Here is a 24,982-nt window from a genome sequence, read left to right on the forward strand (position 1 = left end):
AGTTGTAACTTTCTTGTGTATAAAACTTAATTGGGTTGTTTGTTAACAATCCAATTCTGGTCTTCACTTCAAAAGATTTTGATTAGGCGGCATTCTGTAGTCATCTCATATGACCCCCTTGGAGAAATAGCTCTTTAGACTTTCTTCTGTAATAATAAAACCTGTCTAAATGGTAATAGCTAGCGGGTGGTTAAAGCTACTAAATTAAAATGGAGCCCTAATGGGTTCGTGTGTTCACTGTTCTCAGGAGGCATATGTATTTTTAACTTTTGCTGGATATTTCTGAAAACGATTACCAAGGATGAACATAAATAGATGGATTCCCATCAGGTAAAGTGGCTGTTCTGAGGAAAGCTGCCTTCTGTGACCAGTCTCCCGCCCTCAGGAGAAGGCCTTGTATATAAGATAAAAAAAAAGAAGAGGCCCGAGTATTCTCTCCTATGATTTAAAAGTGGCAGGATAAATTTCTCAAATCAAATGCAGCATTTAAAAAATTACAGAAAAAGGGTGTCTGGGTGGCTCAGTTGGTTAAGCATCCAACTTAGGGCAGGTCACGATCTCACAGCTCATGAGTTCAAGCCCCACATTGGGCTCTGTGCTGACACCTCAGAGCCTGGAGCCTGCTTCCGGTTCTGTGTCTCCCTCTCTCTCTACTCCCCCCCCCAGCTTATGCATTCTCCCTCTGTCTCTCTCTCTCTCTCAAAAATAAATAAACATTAAAAAAATTTTAATGTGAATTCTTTAGAAGTGAATATATTATCAAGTAATTTTATGAATTACAGCTAGTCTTCTAGATACTAGATTCACCTCAAAATTGAAATTCCATTAAAAGGAGATTGAAAAAAAAGGAAAAAGCTGGGGCGCCTGGGCAGTTCAGTCAGTTAAGCATCTGACTTCGGCTCATGTCACGATCTCTCAGTCTGTGAGTTCGAGCCCCACATCGGGCTCTGTGCTGACAGCTCGGAGCCTGGAGCCTGCTTTGGATTCTGTGTCTTCCTCTCTCTCTCTCTGCCCCTCCCTGCTTGTGCTCTGTCTCTCTTACTCTCAAAAATAAATAAAACATAAAAAAAAAAGAAAATACAGGAAAAAGCAGGCTTCCAAATTTTTACGTTATCATAAATCAGGCTTTCTCCACTCAGCACTTTCCTTCCTGTGTTTGTTTTATACATACAATGAGACTCTCACATGACTATGCCATTATTATGATAATGTATTCTAAGTCACATGACAAAACTTGCGAATGTCTACACTCATGTTTAGAACTGGAAAGAGAAAATGTGACAAAATTAACAGATCACTGAACAGGAGCCTGGAGGATGGTCTTCAGCTGAATGTACTGAGAGCCAAATATGTGACCTTGGACAAGTCATGTATCTTCCTGGACCATTATTCTTCTCTTCTGTGCAATAACATAGTCCAAATAGTTTCTGCTGCACTGGAAAAACTATGGAATTTGGAGGCACAGATTTGGGAGCCTCAGAAGTCACTTAAAAACATCAGTTTTGGGGCGCCTGGGTGGCTCAGTCAGTTAAGCGTCTGACTTCCACTCAGGTCATGATCTCGCAGCCTGTGAGTTCGAGCCCCGCATCGGGCTCTGTGCTGACAGCTCACAGACTGGAGCCTGCTTCGGATTCTGTGTCTCCCTGTCTCTCTGCCCCTCTCCCCACTCTCACTCTGTCTCTCTCTCTCAAAAATAAATAAACATTAAAAAAATTTTTTTAATAAAACAGTTTCTGTTTTCTTATCAGTAAAATGGAGCTGATTAAAAAAAATCCTTACCTCACAGAGTTGTGATAAAAGATAATGTAACAACTTTGTAAATTGTTTTTAAAAAAGCCCTCCCCCAAAAAACACTATAGTAATGATAATAATGTTCTTTCAGATAAGATTTTAAAAATATATACTTTCTGTACTATGATAGAAAAGCTATTACAAAAAAATTCTGGATCGTATAAAATGAGATTAAAAATAGTATCAAAATTAATTTATAATATATACTCTAATGTATGAATTATATAAACAGTGGTCTCAAATATTTGGGTAACATATTTTCATGTAGCCAATGGCATAAGAAATCAATAGTTAACGAAGATGTTATCTATAGTGTAGAAGTAAATGTAGGTGTGATATTTATTTACATTATTTTGTAAATCACATATAAGTGTAAGTTATTGATGCACTTGACATGTCAAAAAATTAAAGAACTGCATTTGGAGACTGGGATATTTTATTCTTCAAAGGCAACAATTGAATCTTCTGAGAAACTCACTATGATACTTAGTTTGGAAAAAATAGTTTGTTGCTCTTATGACAACAAAGTTAAAATAGAGCCGATAAAGAATAAACTAAATATCTACCCTTGGCACAGAGAAATTAAGATACTCTCATCCTGTTGCTTACCCCAATTCATGATGCTATGAGCCAGTCCCCAAGGGAAAGAGGAAATAACTCATATAGGAATTGACAGGTCAGAGAAGGACATTCACTGCTAAGAATCAATGGGCCCAAACAGTCAAGGTCTCTGATCTCTGAGACCAAGTCTGTACAAGGGGTGTCCAAGTCCTCAGGTCATAATGAAGTCATGAATACAAGAAAGAAGGCTTTTTTGAAAATGGGGAAGATGCTAACAGACACAATCCGGGAATCAGCAAAAAAAAAAAAAAAAAAAAAAAAAAGGACTACACTCTGATTTTGGTGGTAGGAACTGAAATAACCTATATTTGAAAGTGCAAATGATTTCGATTTTTTTTAATGTTTTTATTTATTTTTGAGACAGAGACAGAGCATGAACGGGGGAGGGGCAGAGAGAGAGGGAGACACAGAATCGGAAGCAGGCTCCAGGCTCTGAGCCATCAGCCCAGAGCCCGACGCGGGGCTCGAACTCACGGACCGCGAGATCGTGACCTGAGCCGAAGTCAGTCGCCCAACTGACTGAGCCACCCAGGCGCCCCGCAAATGATTTCGATTTTAATATGAAATACCTCTTCTGTTTAAAGAGGGTGATCAAAGCAGCAAAGTCTTAGGAACTACTGTTTCTAACAGGTTTTATAAGACAGAGTGGACTGTGTTTGGTGTGTTAACCGTGAGAATTTTGGGTGCAGGAGACGGTGGATCCCAGGTGAGATATGTCATCAGTAACACGTAAAGAATTTTGGCATCGAGGGGAAGACTCATGCTCCTGGGTCTTGGAAACGATCCACAAAAACAGCCCTCAAGATGCAAAGACCGTCAAAGGGGCTACCTGAGAACGAAGCACACTGTGTGCGGGCCAGGGAAAACTTTTCTCTCTGATTCACTAGAAACCAATCACATTTTCTCACCAAGCCAGTGTCTTGCCTGCCTTCCTGTCTCACCTCATGCCGAGAAATCTGGGCTTGCAGCTCCTGGATGTTGCTGGTGGCCACGGGTGTGTCCTCAATCTCTCTGTGAGCTCCTTCTATAAGCTCCTGGAGGTGCTGCATTTCTTGCTCATATTGTTCATACTGTACCACGGCCTCCTTTGAAAGAAAAAAAGACGCACAGTTATCTTTCTATATCAATCACTGTGGGCCATTCTGTACTGCTGTCTATGGCGTTAGGTGGTATTTACCTGGGCATCTAGGGAATAAAGAAAGGATGGGTCAAGTCCCTGGATGATGAGAGTCCTCAACTTTATGCAGATCTTTCAAAGCCTTGTCTCTAAAATAGTTCGCCAGGATTATGGATGGACTCAAAGCAGCTAAGTGGCTAGATCCTCTCTCTTTTCCCTATTCAAATTATGCTGAAAATGGCAATGTCATAGTCAGAACAACGTCAGGGTGGGAAGCGGTATGAAAAACGTGATTACTTCCTTTTTCCACCTAAGAAATACTAAATCTATATGTGAGGCACTTGACTAAATGCTGGGGTGGGAGATTAAAAAATGAAGGAAGCATGACTTCTAGCCTCAGGAATTTACTATGTAACAAATTACAAGGTAATCCAAGGTACAAGAATAGTTGACCAAGTAAACCCTTAGCTATTTAATGAGAACCTATGTAGGCAACTTTTGGATAAGGCAGGTGAAATATTAGTTGAAAGGGCATAGGAGGTGGGTAGCATCATTCCTTCCTCGTAAATGACTCTTCTCTTATTGGCTGAAGAGGCTGAGAGTTACACGGGGGTTTGCTTTTCAGGCAAGAAAATGCCTTTACTGCATCAATAAGCTGAAATATGAAAAAAAAAATCTGCAATCTATACTAGCAGTAAAGGCTTTTTACAAGGTGTTAGAGGATTCTCCGATGAATAATAAGAGATAAAAATATATAACTGAATATAAAATTAACTTGTATAAGTCATTCTTTACTAAAATATACTGCTACAAGATAGCTGTCACCAAAGGATGTTTTTTATAGAGCTTTCCCCGGGCTCTTGCGGGTGATCCAAATGACAGCATTTCATCTCCTTATTTTATATAACCACAACAATCTGTCAAATTTAACACTCTGGGTGTGTTTTGATGGCTGAGCCCACACAACGCTAAGAAAAGCAGCCCATGACTCATTCGCTGTGGCTCTGTGGGCGCGGGGACTGCGAGGGACGCTGGCGGGCACAGCCCCACGTGCCTGCATGATGTTGCACTGCTGGATAGCCGTGTGCTGCAATCGGCTGGCCTCTGCCTGCAGGTGCAAGGCACAATGGCAGAGCGGCAGGCTGGCGACCACATCGTCGGGGATCCGGAGGGCACTCTGGCAGATCTGCACGGCGTGGACCTTTGGCTTGAGTGACTCCATCTCAGATAGCAGATGCTGAAAGTACGGGTTCACATTTTATATGGCGCAAAAAATTTAAAATGTTTCTATCTGAATAGCTTCTTTCATAAGCAAGAGACATTTACTAAATTATAGCTCTGGCATACATTATAAACATTTTCCAAGGAGATTTTCTTTAAGTAACGTGTAGAGTCCTGAGACTATAGCTGAGTTTAGAAGTCATTTTTCCCTCACTATCTTCTTTTTAAAGATAGATAGATAGATAGATAGATAGATAGATAGATAGATTCCCCACTCACTTCCTCTGGATTATTCTTGCTTACCTGTCGATGCGAAAGTTGTTCCTTGAGACTAAGACGTCCGACTTCTGGGGAAGTCAGGGTTGTCTGGGCTTGCTCCAAAGCAACTTGTAAGTTTTTTAGCTCAGTTTCAAATTTTGTCATATCCTACAGAGTAAAAGCAATATGAATGTCAATATAGAAGCACTGTTAGCTCAAAGTCATGGGAGAAGAATAACCTCACAGTCAAGAAGGCACATCAGAGGCGAGTACTACATCTCCACTATGGACCCACCATTTTTTTTAAATGATAGACTTTCTAATTTAAGCTATTGTTATTATTAGTTTTACCTTGGCAGCATCTTGGAGATTCTGCAAACGAATTCTGATCGTCTGCCGTAGCTCCTCAGACTCCCGTCCCAGGTCTGCCACTTGCTGAGACATTTTTTCTGTGCAGTAGATGCTAGCAAGGCACTGTAATTTCTCAATCATTGCTTCCAGATTGCTGGGGATTTCTTCAGATTCTTCCAGCATGGTCTAGAGGGAATTGCCAATAGTCATGACATTGACAGGGAGGCAGAGGCGTACAGGTAACCAATCTGGTGTGGTGTAAGCCAGGAGACTAGGAGGGAGTGCCAGGTCTCAGTGCCCATGCACACCGTGTGGGTTCCATGTGTCTTCTTGTATCTAACCTTCCCAGCCCTGTGCCTACTCCCCACCTACGCTTCTCCTCATTTCACAGAAAAAGAAATCAAAGTTTAGGAACTGCCAACCATTTACTGAGGCCACATGTTGTTAAGCGTTGGACAGGCTCGTGCTCTGTCAACCACCCCAAGCTGCTCCCTGATGAGGGTCAGGACACGAGTATCTCAGGGATATCTGTGCTCTGACACATTAGGCCTTCTTGTCAGGATGTTGAGCTTACTTTTCGTCCTATTTACTCAAGAGATGCTTTCTAGCTCTCATATTCTATGTCTAAGATCTAAGACACTTATCGATCTAAGAAATGAAAACAGAAGAGCATTACAAACAAACAAAAAAAAAACTTTTGAACAGTTCCTTTAAATGAAACGAAGAGGGTAGAAGCTACTTGAGATTAGCAAGAGGAATAAAACACAGCCCTGGTCATTCTGGATAGTATCCTCTAGTGGGACTAATAATACACATGGATTGTTAACCACATAATGTGCATTATATGAGCAGAATGACAGAGAAGAAAGACTAGAGATGACGGAATATTACTTGCAGGAGGCTTGGGAGGCGGAACAGCATAAGCAAAGGCACAGAGGTGAATGAGCACAAAATGCTCAGTTCCCGGGATGTGTGATGTGTAAAGAAGAGAAATGGAAGCTGGGATATTATCCTTGAACAACAGATCTTTAATTTCAAAATACAGTACAGTTTTTCCCTCACAAGGAAAGGAAATACTGAAAATCTAAAGAAGAAAATCAAATATTCCACAATATGGCAGAGGTGACTTTAAGAGATAACTGCTGTTACATTTGGGTATATATTTGGATAATTGAGATCATAATATACTATAATTTTCCATCTTTCTTTTCCACCCGACACTAGGAACACCTCTGTTCTCTCTGTGTACTGCTTCTGGCTAACCTTTGGGAGCTTTACCTAAGGCGGGCACGGGAGAACTCTCAAAAGAGTATCTACAGACTGAGTTCTCTCCTGAGCGTCTGTGGGATGTGTGGTGTCTGTCCTGTGTCCCCAATGCACTCAATCTGCCCAACTGCCCAAGTCAAAACACCTAGGAGCCCTCCTTGGCTGCTCCCTCTCTTCCACCCACATCCAAGAGTCTCCTCTCCAGAGTCTATAACTCTAGCTCAGTATTAGCCCCTGATTCTCTCTTCTCTCAACCTCTAAAGAGTCCTTGTCACTCTCTAGCATACCACTGCCACTGCCTTCCATCCTGTCTTACCTTCCTCAGTCTGTTTTCCACAGGCTGCTAACTCATCTTTTTAAAAATACAAGCCGGGATTTGTTGCTTGCCTACAGAATATCTGTCAGAGGCTTCACAGTGACTATAGGGTAAAGCCCAAGTTCTTCACAGGCCTTTCAATACTTTTCTTCACTCTCTATTCTTCTCTCTCATGCCTCTTTCCAGCTTTCGTCCACACATCTTCCCCGTACTACGCCCTCCACTGCACGGAACAGAGCACCCCTCACTCTTACTATTGGGATGTCCACATGTATTTTTGTTTAAAATGCATTTCAACCAAGTAGGCAGCCTGTTAATTACCTTTTCCTAAGAAGGCCTCCTTAAGCTTCCCCTAGACTCTGGGCAGTGTGGACAGAGCACCCCCCTGTGGGCTCCATCAACACCTCGAACCCTCATTTCCTGCACTTATCACACTGTTGGCAATTGTCTAGATCTATCTTTTGTCTCCGTTATCAACTCCCTGGGGGCAAGGACAGGGAATATTCTTTGTTTTCTGAAGGCCTAACGAAATTCCTAGCTTTGGAAAGCATTCTATAAATATTTTCTGAAACAGTAAGTGAATGCAAGACCTATTTAAAAACAAAAACAAAAACAAAAAAAAACCCCTTAATGGTCATTTTAGAGACTACATTATACTCTATTATATCTAAAAATTCATTCAGAAAAGTGACCTTGACCTTTAGGTTTGCTTTAAAATTCTACTATAGTTATTAATACTGCATATTTTCTACATTTTGGATTATGGAGTAGTAATGTTTTGATGTTCATGATACATTTTGCCAGTTGTTTTTCAAAAAGATTTTAACAAGCAGCCATCAGTGTTTGAGAGCTCTCACTTCTTTAAATATGAACTTTACATAATCTTTAAATGGGGTTAACTTGATGGTTAAAGTGTTCTCTCTCTCTTTTAAATTTTCATTTCTAGATTTCTAATGAGGTTGAATATTTTTCATTGTTTACAACCAATTGCATCTTGAGTCTTGTCAGTTAATATATAAGCATATCCTCAGGCAGAAGACGGGAGTGGTTTACTAAAGATTCCAGAAGAGTATAAAGATTGATGAGAAGAAAGATTATGTACACAGGGAAACTGATTAGCATCTGTTAACACATTCCAAGGAGGAGAAAATAAGGCTTTGATCTAGAACCCTGCATACAGGAATGGAAAAGGGGATAGGAGTATAGATAGGAGTATACTGGGGCCCCTGGGTGGCTCAGTGGGTTAAGCGCCCAACTTCAGCTCAGGTCATGATCTCACAGTTCGTGAGTTCAAGCCTCACATTGGGCAACTTGTTGCCAGCGCACAGTCTGCTTCAGATCCTCTGTTCCCCTCTCTCTCTCTGCTCCTCTCCCGCTTGCTCATGCATGCTCTCTCCACCCCCCCCCCCCATAAATAATAAACATTAAAAATAAGGAGTATGCATAAATCAGAATAAAAGAGAGAGATCTAAAATACTTGAGGATATCCATGCAACCTAAGTACAAATCATTCTGTATTGTACCATAAACTAACTGGGCTACTAGATGTTTGTATCTAATTCAAGTTTAAGATAATAAAAGGGTGAAATAATTTCCTGGATGATGTGACCAGAAGAAAACTTCAGGAAATGAAGTAACACAGCCACCATGTGATATGGATTCTTTGCTCTTTCCCAGCTGACCCCTACTTCCTGTGGAAAATCAGACAACTGAGACCAGGCAGAATGCTGAGAAGAATGAGGAACCCACGTGGCAGGTTGTGTGCTTGATATTTGCACATATGTTAAACCATTTAATCTTCACGATAATTCTGCAATATAAATATCATTTACATCTCTATCTTACTGATGAGAAGACTGAATTCAGGGAAGCAGAGTAGTTTGCTCCAAATTGCATAGCCCTAAATAGCAGAGCTTGGTTTTCAGATCAGTCTGAGTCTGGAGCCTATAATCTTTCCACACGTCATATCTCTTCATGGGGAAGAATTTCCCACCACATCCCTACGTATGATTGTTTCAAAGAAGCTGCAAAAAAAGAGAGACCTGTACAAAGGTGATTCTTTTGGGTCTTGGAGAAAGAAAAGTCTAGGGGAAAACTGAGTTAACATTACCTATTAAAAAAAAAGTCTAGGGGAGATACAGGGTATCTATTATTTATACAGTCTTATGAAATCTTATGGGTAGCCACTTTCTTTCAAACCATTGGACAAGCCATCAGGGCTACCTTAGCTTTCTTTTTATCTGGCACCTACAATAATTTTATGTCATGGCCCTCAACATTTTCTGTCAGGCCAGCCAGTTAAATCAAATTGCTCTCTTAGTCACTCTTTGAAAACGATTTTTCCCAAAGTTACCTGATGGAAAATGTATTGTTCTCGAAGTTGGTTGGCAGAATTCCATGCAATCTTTCCATGAACCAAGACTTTGGCTTTCTCAATCCACTTCAAAATGAATTCAAGCATTTCAGTGTATTCTTCTAAATGTGATGCTGCCTGAAAAAATCATTAACATTTAGATAACATATGTAAACTCTGCTTTGTGAGCTAGAAATTAGTCTTCTATTTCTCTTTAGATACAATAATCCTAGGGGTTGATTGTTATAACATCTGTGATATTTAAAGGTATCACAAACAATCATCTCCTTGTTGAAAATCTATCAAGGGCTTCCCAGTGACTTTAGGATAAAATTCAAGTTCTTAATATGCTTGAATAATCTTTCTTTTAAAAATATGCTCTGTTCTTATCCCTTGGTCATCTATCTAGTGCCTCTCTATCCCTCCTTCCATATTTATTCCACCTCCACTGATGAAGGAGGTGGTGGGGGGATTATAGCATGCCAGATTTCTGTACTGTAATTCATTAGTTGCCAATCTTGATTTAACTTGTCCCTGATTACAGAAAAAATATATAATTAATTTGTAAAGGTGAGTCTACAGTCAATAATTATGATGAATGTGTGACCTGAACTTATCTATCTACATATAGATATATCTATGTCTTATATCTTTATATATATTATTTACATGCACTATGTATTTTATTTCATATACATATATAAACATATATGTATACATATATATATACACATATATATATATACACACACACATATATCTATAACTTTAAGATAGTTGAATACACCCCAAACTGATTTTATAAAACATGTTAATGGATGAGTATTTATTTCACAAAGTGCTTTTCTAGTTTACAAAACATTCATTCCAAAAGTTCGTCTATATGACCACCATTGTCAATGAACTTCTCATATGGTTTGATATAAAACAAAGGCAAGTTTCCATGTAAATCTTAGGATACTAAACAGGTGTGGTATGTAATAATCTACCCTTAAACCACCCTCATCATTGTCAATATTATCTTTTTATTTTTCAAAAGAAAAAGCAAACACTTAATTTCTACCTTAGAGGATTTTGATTCCTGGCCTGGAAGACATACCTGACTGAGCTTGGAGAGCCGATTCTCAGCCTGTCTAATGGTCTGCTGGTGTAGTTCCATCAGTTTTCCTACCTTCTTGGCCAGTGGTTTACCCAGTTGGCCATTCTGTTCCGAGAATTTCTGTACTGCTGCATCTAGTTCCATTAATTTTAAATTACAGCCATCTAATTCCTCTCCTAGCACCTAGATGGTAATCCAAATAAAAGAACATTAGACTACAGAAAAGAAATTTCTTCAGCTTTTCCAAGATCAAAGGGTGACATTTTAAATGTTTTTTGTAAATGCCAAGTATTATAAAGAATATTTCTACATGATCAAGTCATTTCTGTTTCTTCAGTTAGAAAGGCAGAGCAGATGTAAATTAAAAAAATAAAAAATTAAATAAAAAAAAAAAGGAAGGCAGAGCAGACAGGAGGTTTTGTTATGCTGGTGTTTATTTCCTATGAGGCTGAGTGAGAAGGCTAATGTTTCCTTCTGCCCCACCCCGAAAGGATTAGTCACTTAACTCATCAGCAGAGTGAGAGCACCACCAAGGTCATCCTTTATTTTGGAATTTATATATTTATATTCCCCAATAATTATTTGGTCTTTTGACACTCTTCCCTCTTCCCTGCATGTGCATTTATTAATACAGCTCCATTGGAATGATGAGGTATATGATGTAAGTTATCTATGCTATTATCTGTATAATAGCACATATATGCTTTACTATCTGGTTTTACTGAAGCTTGCTAATCAAGAAAGTTTTTTTTTTTTTCTCTGTCTATATCCCCAAAATAAACTAACTCCAAAATATATGGAATTCATTCAGTAGCACCTCTTATATTTCCACTTCTCCTTCCTTACCTTTTGGTCGATCTTAGCTTGTTGTAAATTATCTGTCTTTGCTCTCAGCTTACTGAGGATAGTTGTGAGATCTTTGGCTATCTTCTGAATTTGCCGGCTGAATTCCTGGCTCATGGCCTTGCTCTGTTCAACTTCTCTTACTTTGTCCTGGATCTAAACAATCAGTGAGAACAACAAAACCAACCATGATTAAAACTGCATAATTGCTATTAAAAACCTCAATCTTAAGATGTTGACAAGAGACTCTTGAGTTGGTTAACGCCACTTTGGCATTGATGCACTTTGTCAGACGAGCCACATGCCGTTACTGGCTCTCATGGCTTTCCTGCAGCCTTGCTCTTCACCACCCCTTACTGCTGCTGTTTCAGCAAAGGAACAAGCGTTGCATGTATAGTGAGCTACACATCAATGTTTACAGAATACTCATTTTAGATAGAAGTGTACACGGCAGAGCTTGAATCTCAGCTTCTCCATTTACTAACTTCAGAACACGAATTCTTTTAGGCCTCTGTCTCCATAAAATGGAAAACCCTTCCAGATAATTAGAAGCACCTGGATTTGTTTCCAAGCACCTTTTTTATAAGTAGATGTTGGTGATCTGCTAACTCTTTTCCCAACTTCCCAAGTACATCCCAATAATATATCAAAACAGTGTTAAGCATATCCAATAGAAAGGTGAAAAAGGAACAGTTAATGTTTACAAGTTTCTAATGATCTGATAACATTGATATTTCTGCCTATAATGAAATGCTTGAGAGAAAATGGTAAAGTAACATTTTCTTTATATAAGCGAAGGCTTTAAAAAAATCACTTGAGTATAGAGGAAACACACCATTAAAATAATACTTTTTTTGGACTTGATTATTTTGAGTTGAGTGCCAATGTAAATGAAATGCATGAGGATAACTCTAATATAGAGAAAATTTATCCAGCGAGAAAGAAAACTTAAATTTGAACTTTTTCTTAAAAATCTCAACTTGCGAAGTCATCCTTCCCAGTAGACCTTCCAATGTCTAAGAAGAAAAACCAAGCAGGCCAATTAAATACTTAAAATAGAAAATAACATTTTAGTTTATTTAGACATTTAGATGCAGGGGCATTGAGTTTTCATGAAATTTTTAAAAACACTTTGGTTTATACATTAGAGGGTCCAAAAGATGTTGTGCACCTGTATGAATTTTATAATTTGCTGCGAGGGAATACTACTTTGCATTTCGTGTAGCATTTTAGAATTGGTGGGATACCTTCTCTCTGTCCTCTATTGACTGCTTTTTCCTTAACTGTGGCGTTATGTCACCGAGGAGGTCCTAAAAAACCATTATGTTTCCATACAGATGTACCCAAAGCCATTTTCACTATGTAAAAGTGTGCCCTCTTTTGGGGATCTATGATAGAAATGTCCCTCTGATCTCAGTCCTATGAATGACTATGTATCTCTTTGTCTAAAAAAAAAAAAAAAAAAGAAAAAACTATTTGTTTTAAAATTCATAGACATGGATTAGATTATGTGTCACACCTTTCTTTGGTTATTTAAAAGCTAGAGTTTATTTGATGGGCCTTCCTCTAGTGACATTATAGGATCCACCAACATGCATTTTGGGTAGTAACTTCTTCCCTGGCTCCACCTTACTTACTTACTTACTTACTTATTTATTTATTTATTACTTTGATTTTCCCTTTCTCCAACTATCTTCACCTACTTAACTTACATCTTGCTGAACCCAAAATAAAGCTAGAAGTGTACCCAGCAGATCCTGGGTAGTCAAGAATTTTTGTTGAGTACTTGAAATATATTTGTTTTAAAGAATTGTGTCTTTTTTTTTAAGAAAAAGGTGAACTAGGTAAGTTATTTTTATCGTATAACATTATTGTTCACAACTGTGATCATCCGACGTGCTTCTTGCCACCACAGAAGAACCCTAATTTAATATTGTTGTTTTATACGGAAGACGTGATTACGAAGACATGGAGACCTGGTTGTGAAAATCAAGAACTACAGAAGAATGGAAAGGCACGCTTCTGTGACCGTACGTGTACCTGATCATGGATAGTTCCTAGGTCCAGTGCCACCTCAGCTAACTGAAGGGAGAGTTCAGAAGGTAATATGGAATAAAGACCCAGGTACTTATTCTTCTGCTCTTCAGCCATTTTCTCAATGCTCTGTCGGTGATTTGTGGCTTCTGTTAGGAGAAGCTAAAGAAAAGATCAAAGTAAGAAACTTCTGGAAGCCTGATGAGGAAATTCATTTTTCTGGGTACAGAGACAAGACTGTGTATTTTTCAACAATATATGAAGTGTGGAATTAGAGAAACATCTTTAAAAAAAAAATCAAACTATTCTTTAGTCTCTAGGGAGAAGCATGTCCCCTTTTTACGGAACAAAAGAAAGTGCCTTGAGATAATACTAAAAGCCTTATATATAGTGCAGTTATGAAAAGTTTTAATTCAATACTCATTGAATATAAGCAACTCTCTTGGGGTACATGGGTGGCTCAGTTGGTTAAGCATCCAACTCTTGATTTTGGCTCAAGTCAGGCTCTCAAGGTTGATGAAACTGAGCCCTACATCAAGTTCTGTGTTGATGGCACAAAGTCTGCTTTGGATTCTCTCTCTTTCCCTCTCTGGTTGCCCCTCCCTGGCTCATGTGCTTACGTGCACTCTCTCTCTCTCTCTCTCTCTCTCTCTCTCAAAATAAATAAATAAACATTTTTTTTTCAGCATAAATATATCTCATTAAAATCAGGACAGTATTTTTAAATGATGGGTATAGGGAATGAGGAGAGTTTTATACCTGAAGTTCTTCAAGTTGAGCATCTATTTCTATTGTTGGATTCCCCAAATATTCCTTTGTTTCCTGAACCCAAGATTTCACAGAATTGATTTGGGTCTCCACAACTTCTCGCTCCTTTAGTTCTTGCTTTACTACTTTTCCAGTATTCTTCACTTTCTCCTGCATGCTTTGGAAACATTAAAGGGAGAAACCAGAAGTGGATTTGAAATGAAAGGAAATCCCTAATCCATGACATCATATTATCAAAAGCAGACATAAAAAAAAAGTAAAGCTTCATATCTTTTTTGCATGTAAAGACACATCCTCAAGTTGTGAGATAACATTCAGTAACGCTTAATTTTAGTTCAAATACAACAGAAGATTAGATGTCATGTGAAGTGAATGATGTATCCCTAGAAAGGTGAGAGGTGACACACTCCCAGGCCACTACAATGCAATGAATTTTCCTATCTAAAGTCAACTGGAGACTGTTTGACTCTTTATACCCTCTTTGGAAATCTACTCAAATGGTGCAGAATCATCAGCATTTAAAAGTAATGGTGTAATTGGGACGTTTCTGGCTATTAGAGGCCAGTCTTTAAATAAAGTATGAAGCTTTGGAAATTAGGCAATTAATAATGTTCAACATCCTTTTGAATTGACATAAGCTTGGCTAAAAAGTTAAATAAGTGAAATCAGATTACCCTGAATTCATTTGTAAGTACAAGAGGTGAATATAGGCTATGAATGAGTAACGTTAGTTAATATAGGATAAAATTATCTATTGACATTTCTTCTCTGGCTCAACAGTGAATCAGGCTGATTATGCATCATTCAGATTAACTTTCTCTTTCCACTAAGTTCACTATTGGTAAATAGCTATTATTTATCTGGACTTTGGTATTCTCCTTGCTCTGATCTCCCTGTCCTCCAACTTAGCCAATGAGTTACCAAGCCTGATCAAAATGCAGTTCTTGATAGCTCTCGACTGTTTACCTTTCAAGCTTCATTTCTCATGCATTGTCCCATCACCCAACAGCTCCTTCAAAGTGACACGCTCACTTCCAAGCTTTCTCACATACTATTCCCCTGTTTGCAAAACCCTCCTCCCACTTCACTAGTTCTAGTGTGCTCAGTCTTCCGTGTAAGTACTCCTCCTGACAGGAAGCCTCCCTTGATTCCTCTCCTAGGGTAGCTTGCCCTTACCACTCTTTCCATGCTCTACCTAAATGCCTCTGTAGTTGTCTGTCTCTGCTGTTTGAGTGCAAACTGCATGAAGGTAGATACTGAATCTGTACAGCTCATCACTATGTTTCTAAATCCTACTAGTATATATTTGTCAGATAAATGACTAAAGAGTTAAGCAAGGTGAAAAGCAGGGATGACGGGAATAGTTCTCCACGGTTCTCAGGCGGCATGATGGAGCATCCCCAGACTCTAATACCACACTCATCCCTTTGGGTCATGGCCAAGTTTCGTAAGAGAGAAGGAGAGCAGGTGTATAGTTACTTCAGGCACCGGTCTTGCATTGCCGTGATCTCCTGGACAGTGGGTGGCTCTTCTCCAGGAGGCTGCGGGGCTCCGTCCTGAAGCATGCCCAGCGCTTGCTGTCGCAGCACGCCTAAAGCCAACTGCTGCTGTTCCAGTTCCAGAACGAGCGCGTCATGATGGTCAAGAAGCGTTAAGAGCTCTGCTTTTGAGGCTTTCTCTGCTGAACCTCCCGGCAGTTTACCTTGCAGCTGATCAGTCGTTTCAGTGGCTTTTTTAACCTGATGACAGACGCATACACTATTAAGCTCAAAACTAAACTGAAAAGACAGACCAATTCCAATAAATGCCATATTTGCCACTAGGGCACGGAAGCACTTAAAGATGATGGTATAAACTCTAAATTTCAGGGACCAAATGTGAACAATCCCCTTAACATGGAAAGGAAGACCACCTCTTATTCTGGGTTTTAAAATTTAATCTCAAAATAATAGGGTGATCAGAGACTGCATAACAGAAAAGTTGTTTTGCTTTTTTTTAACGAAACAGAGAAAAGAAAAACTTTCCAATATTTCTGTTAGCATGAATATGTGCCCCGAGTCATTAAGGAAGATGTAGTTAAAAACACTGAAACCTACTTTAAAACACAAAAGGAATTAAATATAAGATTTGGGACATGAGTTAAATTCTTGCTCATTTTCATGACAAAGACAAAGTATTTTATGCTTTTTCAGGGCCAGGAAAGAAGATTTCATTAAAAGCGTAGCAAATGGGGGCAACTGGACTTACATTCCTTTCAAAATTTAACTGCTTGGTTTTCTCGTTATAATAATCAGACCTCAACTTAGAATTAAATTGCACATTGCATGATGTATTTTGTTTCATAATTTGGTTTTCATGGCACTAAAACAGAGACTTAAAAAAAGAAAGGCTTGTTGCTTTTCATAAAGCCAATTTCAAAAAAAGGACAAAATGCTGCTTTTCAAACTACGTCGTCGTCAGTAAGGAAACAACTATTTGAACCCCTCAGTCATGGAAGTTACCTTATTGTTAAAGCTCGTCCACTCATCTACTGCATCTTGCAGTATCTTCTCCTGGTCCTGAGCCACAGCACGGAGACGGGTCCAGCGCTGCCAGACGGTCGTCATTGACCTGCTTATGGCTGCTTTGCTTGCATCATTTCCGGTTTTTTCCAGTTGTGAAGTTTTGTCCTCAAGGGCCACAACTTTCTCATGGAAGGAGTTAACTACCGATGCTAAAGCCTGAGGTAGGGAGACGATAAGAGACATTATGAGCAGAGATTGATTTTTCAAAAGCAAATCCCCAAATTACCTGCAAAAGGAAATGTTCTCACATATAGTTATTTTCCTCTGGTAACTCTTACTTTTACACTTAAGTTCTAATTGACTTAGGCTTGAATTCTTTATTATTTAAAAAAAAATTTTTTTTGAACGTTTATTTATTTTTGAGACAGAGAGAGACAGAGCATGAATGGGGGAGGGGCAGAGAGAGAGAGGGAGACACAGAATCGGAAGCAGGCTCCAGACTCTGAGTCATCAGCCCAGAGCCCGACACGGGGCTCGAACTCACGGACCGCGAGATCATGACTTGAGCTGAAGTCGGAGGCTTAACCGACTGCGCCACCCAGGCGCCCCTAGGCTTGAATTCTTTAAAGAGGTAAGGTGAATTTGTGTCTTTATTAAAAATTGATATATTAAAATATTTTATTTATTTGTTAAAAAGAAAAGTTTATTTGCTACTTGACATAACATTCTCCCAATTTCAGAAGGCAGCAAAAGTATAAGTGAACTGAATTTGATATTTAAGTATATTATATTCCACCTGATACTGCTGTGATATAGGAGTGAGACTCAGTTATTAATGTCTGAATGTTATTTGAATTTATCTATATTATTACCAAAATGTATTTACAGAAATTTATTATGTGTCACATCTTATCAGAAGCAAATTTCTCTGAAGGTCTTTTTATAAACCTAGCTATGCATTTCAACAGGAATCCTTAAAAGGTGATAGCATTTAACTAAGTTCAAAAAGCTATGGAATGTGGCTAAATGAATCCTTTTCATATTTAACATTCTTCTCATATTTAAATGCATCCAGGTGGAAATGAAAATTTATTGACCTGTTTCTGAAAGTCTCATATGACAATGATAATTACAGTTACAACGAAAGGACATTTCAAACAACAATACTAACCTTGTGTTCTGACAACTTTTCTTCTGCTTCATGACTGGAAGAAGTCTTCAGTAAAGAAAACTCAGACAATTTCTTTTCTGCCTCATTCATCAATTCAATAACCTCTTCCCTTGCTTTCTGATAATTCTGCCATTGATCTGCACATCTTGAAAAAAAGTCAGACAAAAGCCAGTAAGCAACATAAACTCGCACATTTCTATGCAGAGCTCTGATGTCAGTGTGTCTAATGACACTTAAGAAGAAGGAATTTAGGTGCTAATGGACATCACTGGTATATTCTTTTCCATGTGAAACTTCATTTCACTGAAATATAAAGACTAAAACAACTCTAATACCTCTGCAAGAGATCTAATTGGGCATGTGAGTCCTGTATTATCCTCTGGCTCTTCTCTTCCAGGGAAGCCATTTTCTGTGCTAGGTGCTCTTTTCCAGTTGGCTTGATGAGTGGGTCCAGGCTGGCTACCAGGTGCTGGAGCTCCTCCAGATTACTATGGAACTGATCTTCTGTACTAAAAAATTCCACGTGGCTTTTGAGATTTTCCTCTACGCTCTCCACATCTAGGCCATTGCCTGCCAGTTGTAACATTTCATGAGCATCCTCAAGCCAGTCGTTCGCTGCTTGAAATACTTGATAGTACCTCTGACATTGGCTATATATTTGGGTCAAGGCAGCCTGAAAGACAGTAATTGCAAACACAGTCAACTCTTAATTGCAATGTATTTGCCATAAATAGTTTAATTTTTTCCATTTCTTTTCCAGTCCTCAGTCAAGTGGATATATGTGTACAAATGAATTGATACGTTGGTGGATTTTGTGAGGGGGGAGGGGGTGGCTGCGATTCATTATTATCTTTTTTTTTTCCTTCTGCTATTCTTATTAAGATTTTATTATGGCAGTTAAAATAAATAAACAAGGCCAGAAGTGGAATAGAAATTTACTGGGGCACCTGGGTGGCTCAGTCGGTTAAGCGTCCGACTTCGGCTCAGGTCATGGTCTCCCGGTCCGTGAGTTCGAGCCCCGCGTCGGGCTCTGTGCTGACCGTCAGAGCCTGGAGCCTGTTTCAGATTCTGTGTCTCCCTCTCTCTCTGACCCTCCCCCGTTCATGCTCTGTCTCTCTCCGTCTCAAAAATAAAATTAAAAAAACGTTAACAAAAAAAGAAATGTATTAGTGGTATCTTGACTATATCTGAAACTTCTCTCTCTTGTAAAAATATATATGCTTTGAAAGATGTGACAGATTGAATATTCACCAAAGTGAGATAATACCTCACTTGGCTGGAAGTATAATAACAACCACTATGGAAAGCAGTTTGGAAGTTCCTAAAGAAACTACAAATAGAACCACCATATAATCTAGCAATCCCACTTCCGGGTGTTTATCCAAAGGAAATGAAATCATTATCTCAAAAAGATATCTGTACTCCCATGTCGAGAGAAGCATTTTTCACTAGGCAAGGTAGGGAAACAACCTAAGTGTTCATTCACTAATGAATGGCTATAGAAAATGTGATACACAAAAATAAACTAAAAATGGATTAGAGACCTGGGTGTGAGACCTAAAACCATATAACTCCAAGAAGAAAATATAGGCAGTAATTTCTTTGACATTGGCTTTGGCAACATTTTTCTAGATATGTCTCCTCAGGCAAAGGAAACAAAAACAAAAATATGCTGTTGGGACTGCACCAAAATAAAAAGCTTTTACAAAACAAAGGAAACGATCAACAAAACACAAAGGCAACCTACTGAATGGAAGATATTCATAGGTGATATATCCAACTAGGGGCTAATAGCCAAAATATATTTTAAAAACTTAAACAACTCAACACCAACACACACACAAATAATCCAGTTAAAATGGGCAGAGGACCTGAATAGACATATTTCCAAAGAAAACATCCAGATGACCAATAGACACATGAAAAGATGATCAACATCACTAATCTTCAGGGAACTGCAAATGAAAACCACAATGAGATATCACCTTACACTTGTCAGAATGACTAGCATCAAAAAGACAAGAAATAGCAAGTGTTACCAAGGACTTAGAAAAAGAGGAACCTTCATGCGCTGTTGGTGGGAATGTATACTGGTGCAGCCACTGCGGAAAACAGTGTGGAAGTTCCTCAAAAAGTTAAAAATAGAAATGCCATACAATCCAGTAATTCCACTACTGAATATTAACCCAGAGAAAATGAAAACACTGACTCAAGAGATATATGCACTCCTATGTTTATAGCAGCAGTATTTACAGCAGCCAAGATATGGAAGCTACCCATAGATGATAAATTCATCTATCAGCAGATGAATGGATAAGGAAGCTGTGGTATATATACACAATGGAATACTACCCAGCCGTAAAAACAAAAGGAGATGTTGCCATTTGCGACCACATGGATGGAGCTAGAGGGTATTATACTAAGTGAAATAAGCCAAAGACAAATACCATATGATTTCACTTATATGTAGAATCAAAAACCAAAACAAATGAAAAAACAAACAAAAAGCAGAAACACACCCCTAAATACAGAGAAATAAACTGATGGTCGCCAGAGAGGTGGGCAGGGGGGATGGGCAAAACGAGTGAAGGAGAGTGCAAGGTACAAGCTCTCAGTTATGGAATGAGTAAGTCGTGGGGATGAAAGGTAAAAAGCTTAGGGAATATAGCCAGTGGTGTTGTAATAGTGTTGAATGCTGACGGAGGGTAACTACATTCATGGTGAGCATAGCATGATATATAGTCTTGTCAAATTACCATGTTGTATACCTGAAACTAATGTAATGTGTATCGACCATACTTCAACTACAAAAAAGAAAAGAAAACATGTATTATGAACATTATTTAAAAAACAAGGAAATCCTGTCATTTGAGAAAACATGGATGAACCTGGGAGGTATAATGCTAAGCAAAATAAGCCAGACGGAAGAGAAACAAATACCACATGGTCTCGCTGACATGTGGAATCTAAAGGAAAAAAAAAAAAAAAAAAAAGCTGAAATCACAGAAATTAAGCAGACAAGTAGTTGCCAGGGGTTTGGGGGATGGAAAAAAATAGGGGACGTTGGTAAGATGGTGCACATTTTTAGTTTTAAGTTCAATGAGGTCTGAGGATCTAATGTGTAACATGATGACTACAGTGGACAACACTATTGTTCATTGAAATTTGCTAAGACATTAGGAATTAAATGTTCTCACCAAAACAAAAATGTGAGGTGCGGGATATACTAAGTCACTCAATGGGGGAAATTTTTATACAATGTTTACATATCTCAAACCATTACATTATATACTTTAAATATCTTACAGTTTTATTTGTCAGTTAACCTTCAATAAAAATGGGGGTGGGGAGAAGGAAGTATAATAACACCAAATGTCCAAACTAGCGTTCACCACACTAAATAGCAATTTCTGGAAGTAAAATAGTGGCCCATAAGTCTTGAATAGAGACTGAAACAGAAAAGTTTAAGAATGGAAAGCGGACCCCATAAAATGAAATCCATTCAAATCCAGAAGGAAAGGAAACATTGTAACCAGCCAGCTGTGACTGGACAAGACAAGCCATCATTGTACAAGCAGACACAGAAAGTACATACAAGATTGGCACTTAATAAGGAAAGAATGTGTATGGACAAGCAAAGAATCAATGGTGGAGATTAGAAATGCCCCTGGAACCAAAACCTTTAGTTAATGGGCCAAGATAATCAATTAAGACTATCAATCACAAGATCACCTTAACAGATTCAAGATTTTGGTTCAGAAATCATCAGATCAACAGATGCAAGCTTATAGAACAGATGTTTCTCGAGAATGAAAACTCCAGGTAACTTCTGTCCTGATTCTTCACTCTAGGTTAAATGCTCTATAGCTATAGCTATAGGGAAATTTAAAAAAATAAAATAAAATTAACAATGACCTTGAATCAACATGAAAGGGAAAAAATACACTAAATAGACTATAGTTTGAGAAGTCAGAACTTTAGCTGATGACGTTTAGTAAGATTTTACCCAAATGTTAAAATTAAAAAAAAAAATCTATTTAGTGTTAACCTTAATGTATGTGGAAAATAAAGTTACGTGATAGCTAAGATTCCCTGCGGGCTATTTCTGTCTACACCAGGCCCTACGCAGAGAATAGAAGTCCAAGAGGGAAATATTATTATCCCTCTTCCCCGGAGCGGAAACTGAGATTTAAGGGATGTAAGTAATTTGCCCAAGATCAAGTAACTGAGATTAAAACTCAGGTGTGCTTTACCCTAAAGTTTTAGCTATTATGTTATCCTAAAGAAAATCATCTTTTACTTAAATGGCTGGCTGAAATCCCATAGAATCAGGGGCTGAGGACAAATGTGGGAGAGAAAAAAAAAAAAAAAAAAGGTCCCAAGGATAAGTCAGAACAGAATAGTCTGGGAGCTCTTATATTTCTTATTTTTGAACACATAGAATTTGCGGGCCCCAGAACAAGGGGCAACTGGGAGGTCAAACTGAGAAGTTCTGTGCATACTCCCATTTCTTTGTTATCCCCAAATAAAGTCATGACGAACCTTCGAGGCTTGCTTTTGCTGTGCTGCAGGGAAGGAAGAGCAGAGGAGGAAAGGGTGAAGAGATGAGGCGATTGGTGAGACACCCCACAAGAAACGTGGCTCGGCAGGGGGTCAGGACTGCATGCTCTCCATAATGCCTCCAGCGCTAATCTTAGAAATACCAGGCTTCAGATTGTTTAACAAAGGCATCTCTACTTATTCATTTCTAATTAATTAATTTTAGTATGAGCGTACTCATACGTGATCATATTATTATATTAATATGATTATATTAGTGCTATCTTGTATTGTCTCTTCTAAAGGTGAGAGACAACTGAGGTATGTGTTATAACTAAGGAAAAGTCAATGTGGAATCCTGTGAGATTAATACCAGGCACCTAAACAATCAGGACCTTTTTAAAAGTCAGGTTGAAGATGACTCACTATAGTATCGAAAAAGAACTCCGGAACGAAGCGATTTTAACCCAAAATAAAAACCAAGAAATTTCTCACAACTGTTTACAAATAAGCAGAGCGGAAAACAGGACGAGAAGGCCCTAGTAAACCAACCTGTCTGGTGCGTAAAGCTTCCTGAACGTCTCCGTCCAGCTCTGAGAGCTCAGCAAGAGTGTGCTGAAAATCTGCAGAAAGGAGCTCTTTGGCTTTCGTGAATTTCTCCTTCTCCTTGTTACTCAGGGCATTCATGATTCTCAGGCTGGACTGGACCTCTTCCTGATGAATCTGGGTCTTTCTGATCTCCTCCTGGATGTCCTGGAGGCTCAGGTCCAGGCACACCGGCCCACTTAGCTCTGCCTTCACGCTCCTCAGCCAGTCCAGGGAGCGGCTCAGCTCTGTCTGGAAGTCTATGCTCTGCACCATGCGGCTCTCACACTCGGTCACCGTTGCGCCAATGGCAGAAGTCAAGACTTTTAACTCCTCTTGCCAGGACTGGATCTGCTGCTTGGCTTTCTCATAAGCCAAGGGGTCAAGGTGTGGAACCAGATCTTCAAGATGCACGGTCACTCGTTTTAGCACGATTCCTGAATCCTGAAGGCTTCCCGCCAGCGAGTGATAGATTTTGAGCTTCTCCTCTGCGGGAAGCGTCTCCTCATTCACTTTGGACTGTTCCGTTTTCACAGCCTGCAGTTGTTTTTCTAGCTGGTGGCACATCTTCTCATGCTCTTGATAGGCACTGGAGGTGTCTTCCAGTAAGCTAACCCTTTGTTCCGTTTGTCGCTTCAGCCTGTGGTACAAGGTGACGAGGTGCAGCATCTTGTCTGGCTGCCAAGGCTGTCCTGTACTTCTAAAACTTTCTTTCTTTTGGTTCAGCTCATCCACCGCTTCCCCGAGGCGAGCCACCTCTCCCAACAGGGCTCGGCAGCCTTCCTGAAGAGACACGGCCTCTTCAACTCTCAGGTCAGTGGGGACTTTGCTCATCTTTAAGAACTGGTCCTCAAGTTCACTCAGAGACTGGGTTGTCAACTCGATCAAGGAAGCGTACTCTTTCCGAGCAAGAATTGTTTCTTGGACTTTATAGAACTTGTCTTTAGCCAAGGCAACGATTACATTAAATTGCAGGGGAAGAGCATTTAGCTTTTCATTGAGGTAGGAATGATCGACTTCATTCAGCGATGGCAATATGGCCTGCCCAGTTCTCTGCAGCGTAAGTAGGAGATTTTCATATTCTGGAGATTGTTCAAGAATGTGTTGGTATTTGGCCAGTTGGGCGTGCAGCTCAGCGCTCTCATTCATTAGGTTGATTTCAGGAAATGTAATAATATCTGCTTGTTTTAGCCAGTGACAGGCTTTATCAAAATCTTCCTTAAAATGTTTCCTAGAAACCAAACTTTTCTCTAGTTCTTGGAGCCGATGGCTACACTTTTGTAAAACGGCGTCATAGACACTCTGTAATTCCTGAAGCTTACCCAGTACTTCACTCTTTTCCTGCTCTGTGGCTCCTTTCATTAATTCACGACCCTGAGCCCAAAGTCCAGTGACCTCGTTTTGGTACGTCTTGAGGCTGGCTTGCGCACTCTTGCATGTTTTGACTTGTTTGCTCACATCATCCGGTAACAGGCAGACGTGTTCACGGAACATTATCTTCCGCTCATGTTGTTGAATTTGGCTGGTTGCCTGGAACACCGCCATGAGGAACTGGGTTTTCTCGGACAAGGCCTTGTTTAAGTACTTTCGTCTCTGGCCCACTAAGTCGCTGAGGCAATTCACATGTCTCTGTGCATCAGAAAGGGCTTTCTGGATGATCTGCCGCTCATTTAGGCCCAGGTCAGCCATCACCCTGTCAGCGTCCTTTATGAGCAATTTCAGGAGCATCTGTTTGGCCTCCAGTTCACTGCAGATGGCGAGGTGGTCCATGAGGAGGTTCTGGGCTGTATCGGGTGGGGGGCTCTGCTTAAGGGCCTCAGCGATGTTGGGCTGCTGTTCTTCTGCCCACTCCATTAGCTCCTGAAACCTGGACCGCACCACATTTAACTCCTCCAGGTTGGTGACTGATGCTTGGAGTTTCCTTTTAACGAGGTCCTCAAGCTGAAACCAGCGTTGTTCGAGGTGACTTGTCTGCTCTTTGACTAATTCTTTGTCATCTAAATTCAGATGTTCTATCATTTTTTGCTTTTGATCTTTCAGATCCTCCACAGCCTGCTTTCTCTCCTGCAGTGCGAGCGCTAACTTTTTCAAAGCTTCTAGGTGGACGGCTGTACTCTCTGCATCGGACCTGTCAGTACATTGAAA

The 24,982-nt window shown here is 39.5% G+C and overlaps 1 protein-coding gene across 1 annotated transcript in view; it reads right to left on the reverse strand.

The window, feature by feature from the left end:
• Positions 1-24,982, reverse strand: part of SYNE1 (spectrin repeat containing nuclear envelope protein 1) — a 471,896-nt gene that overhangs the window by 164,903 nt on the left and 282,011 nt on the right. Inside the window, exons 77-90 of the mRNA XM_042940094.1 lie at positions 22,805-24,965; positions 18,049-18,386; positions 17,714-17,858; positions 16,540-16,758; positions 15,518-15,777; positions 14,030-14,195; positions 13,277-13,432; positions 11,240-11,392; positions 10,394-10,576; positions 9,295-9,432; positions 5,360-5,545; positions 5,054-5,176; positions 4,584-4,766; positions 3,354-3,497 (exon numbers count right to left, since the gene is read on the reverse strand). Of these exons, the coding sequence (XP_042796028.1) occupies positions 3,354-3,497; positions 4,584-4,766; positions 5,054-5,176; positions 5,360-5,545; positions 9,295-9,432; positions 10,394-10,576; positions 11,240-11,392; positions 13,277-13,432; positions 14,030-14,195; positions 15,518-15,777; positions 16,540-16,758; positions 17,714-17,858; positions 18,049-18,386; positions 22,805-24,965 (4,555 nt within the window). The remainder of the gene's footprint in view (positions 1-3,353; positions 3,498-4,583; positions 4,767-5,053; positions 5,177-5,359; positions 5,546-9,294; positions 9,433-10,393; positions 10,577-11,239; positions 11,393-13,276; positions 13,433-14,029; positions 14,196-15,517; positions 15,778-16,539; positions 16,759-17,713; positions 17,859-18,048; positions 18,387-22,804; positions 24,966-24,982) is intronic.

The sequence above is a fragment of the Panthera leo genome, chromosome B2 (assembly GCF_018350215.1).
Source record: "Panthera leo isolate Ple1 chromosome B2, P.leo_Ple1_pat1.1, whole genome shotgun sequence".
Taxonomy (NCBI): domain Eukaryota; kingdom Metazoa; phylum Chordata; class Mammalia; order Carnivora; family Felidae; genus Panthera; species Panthera leo.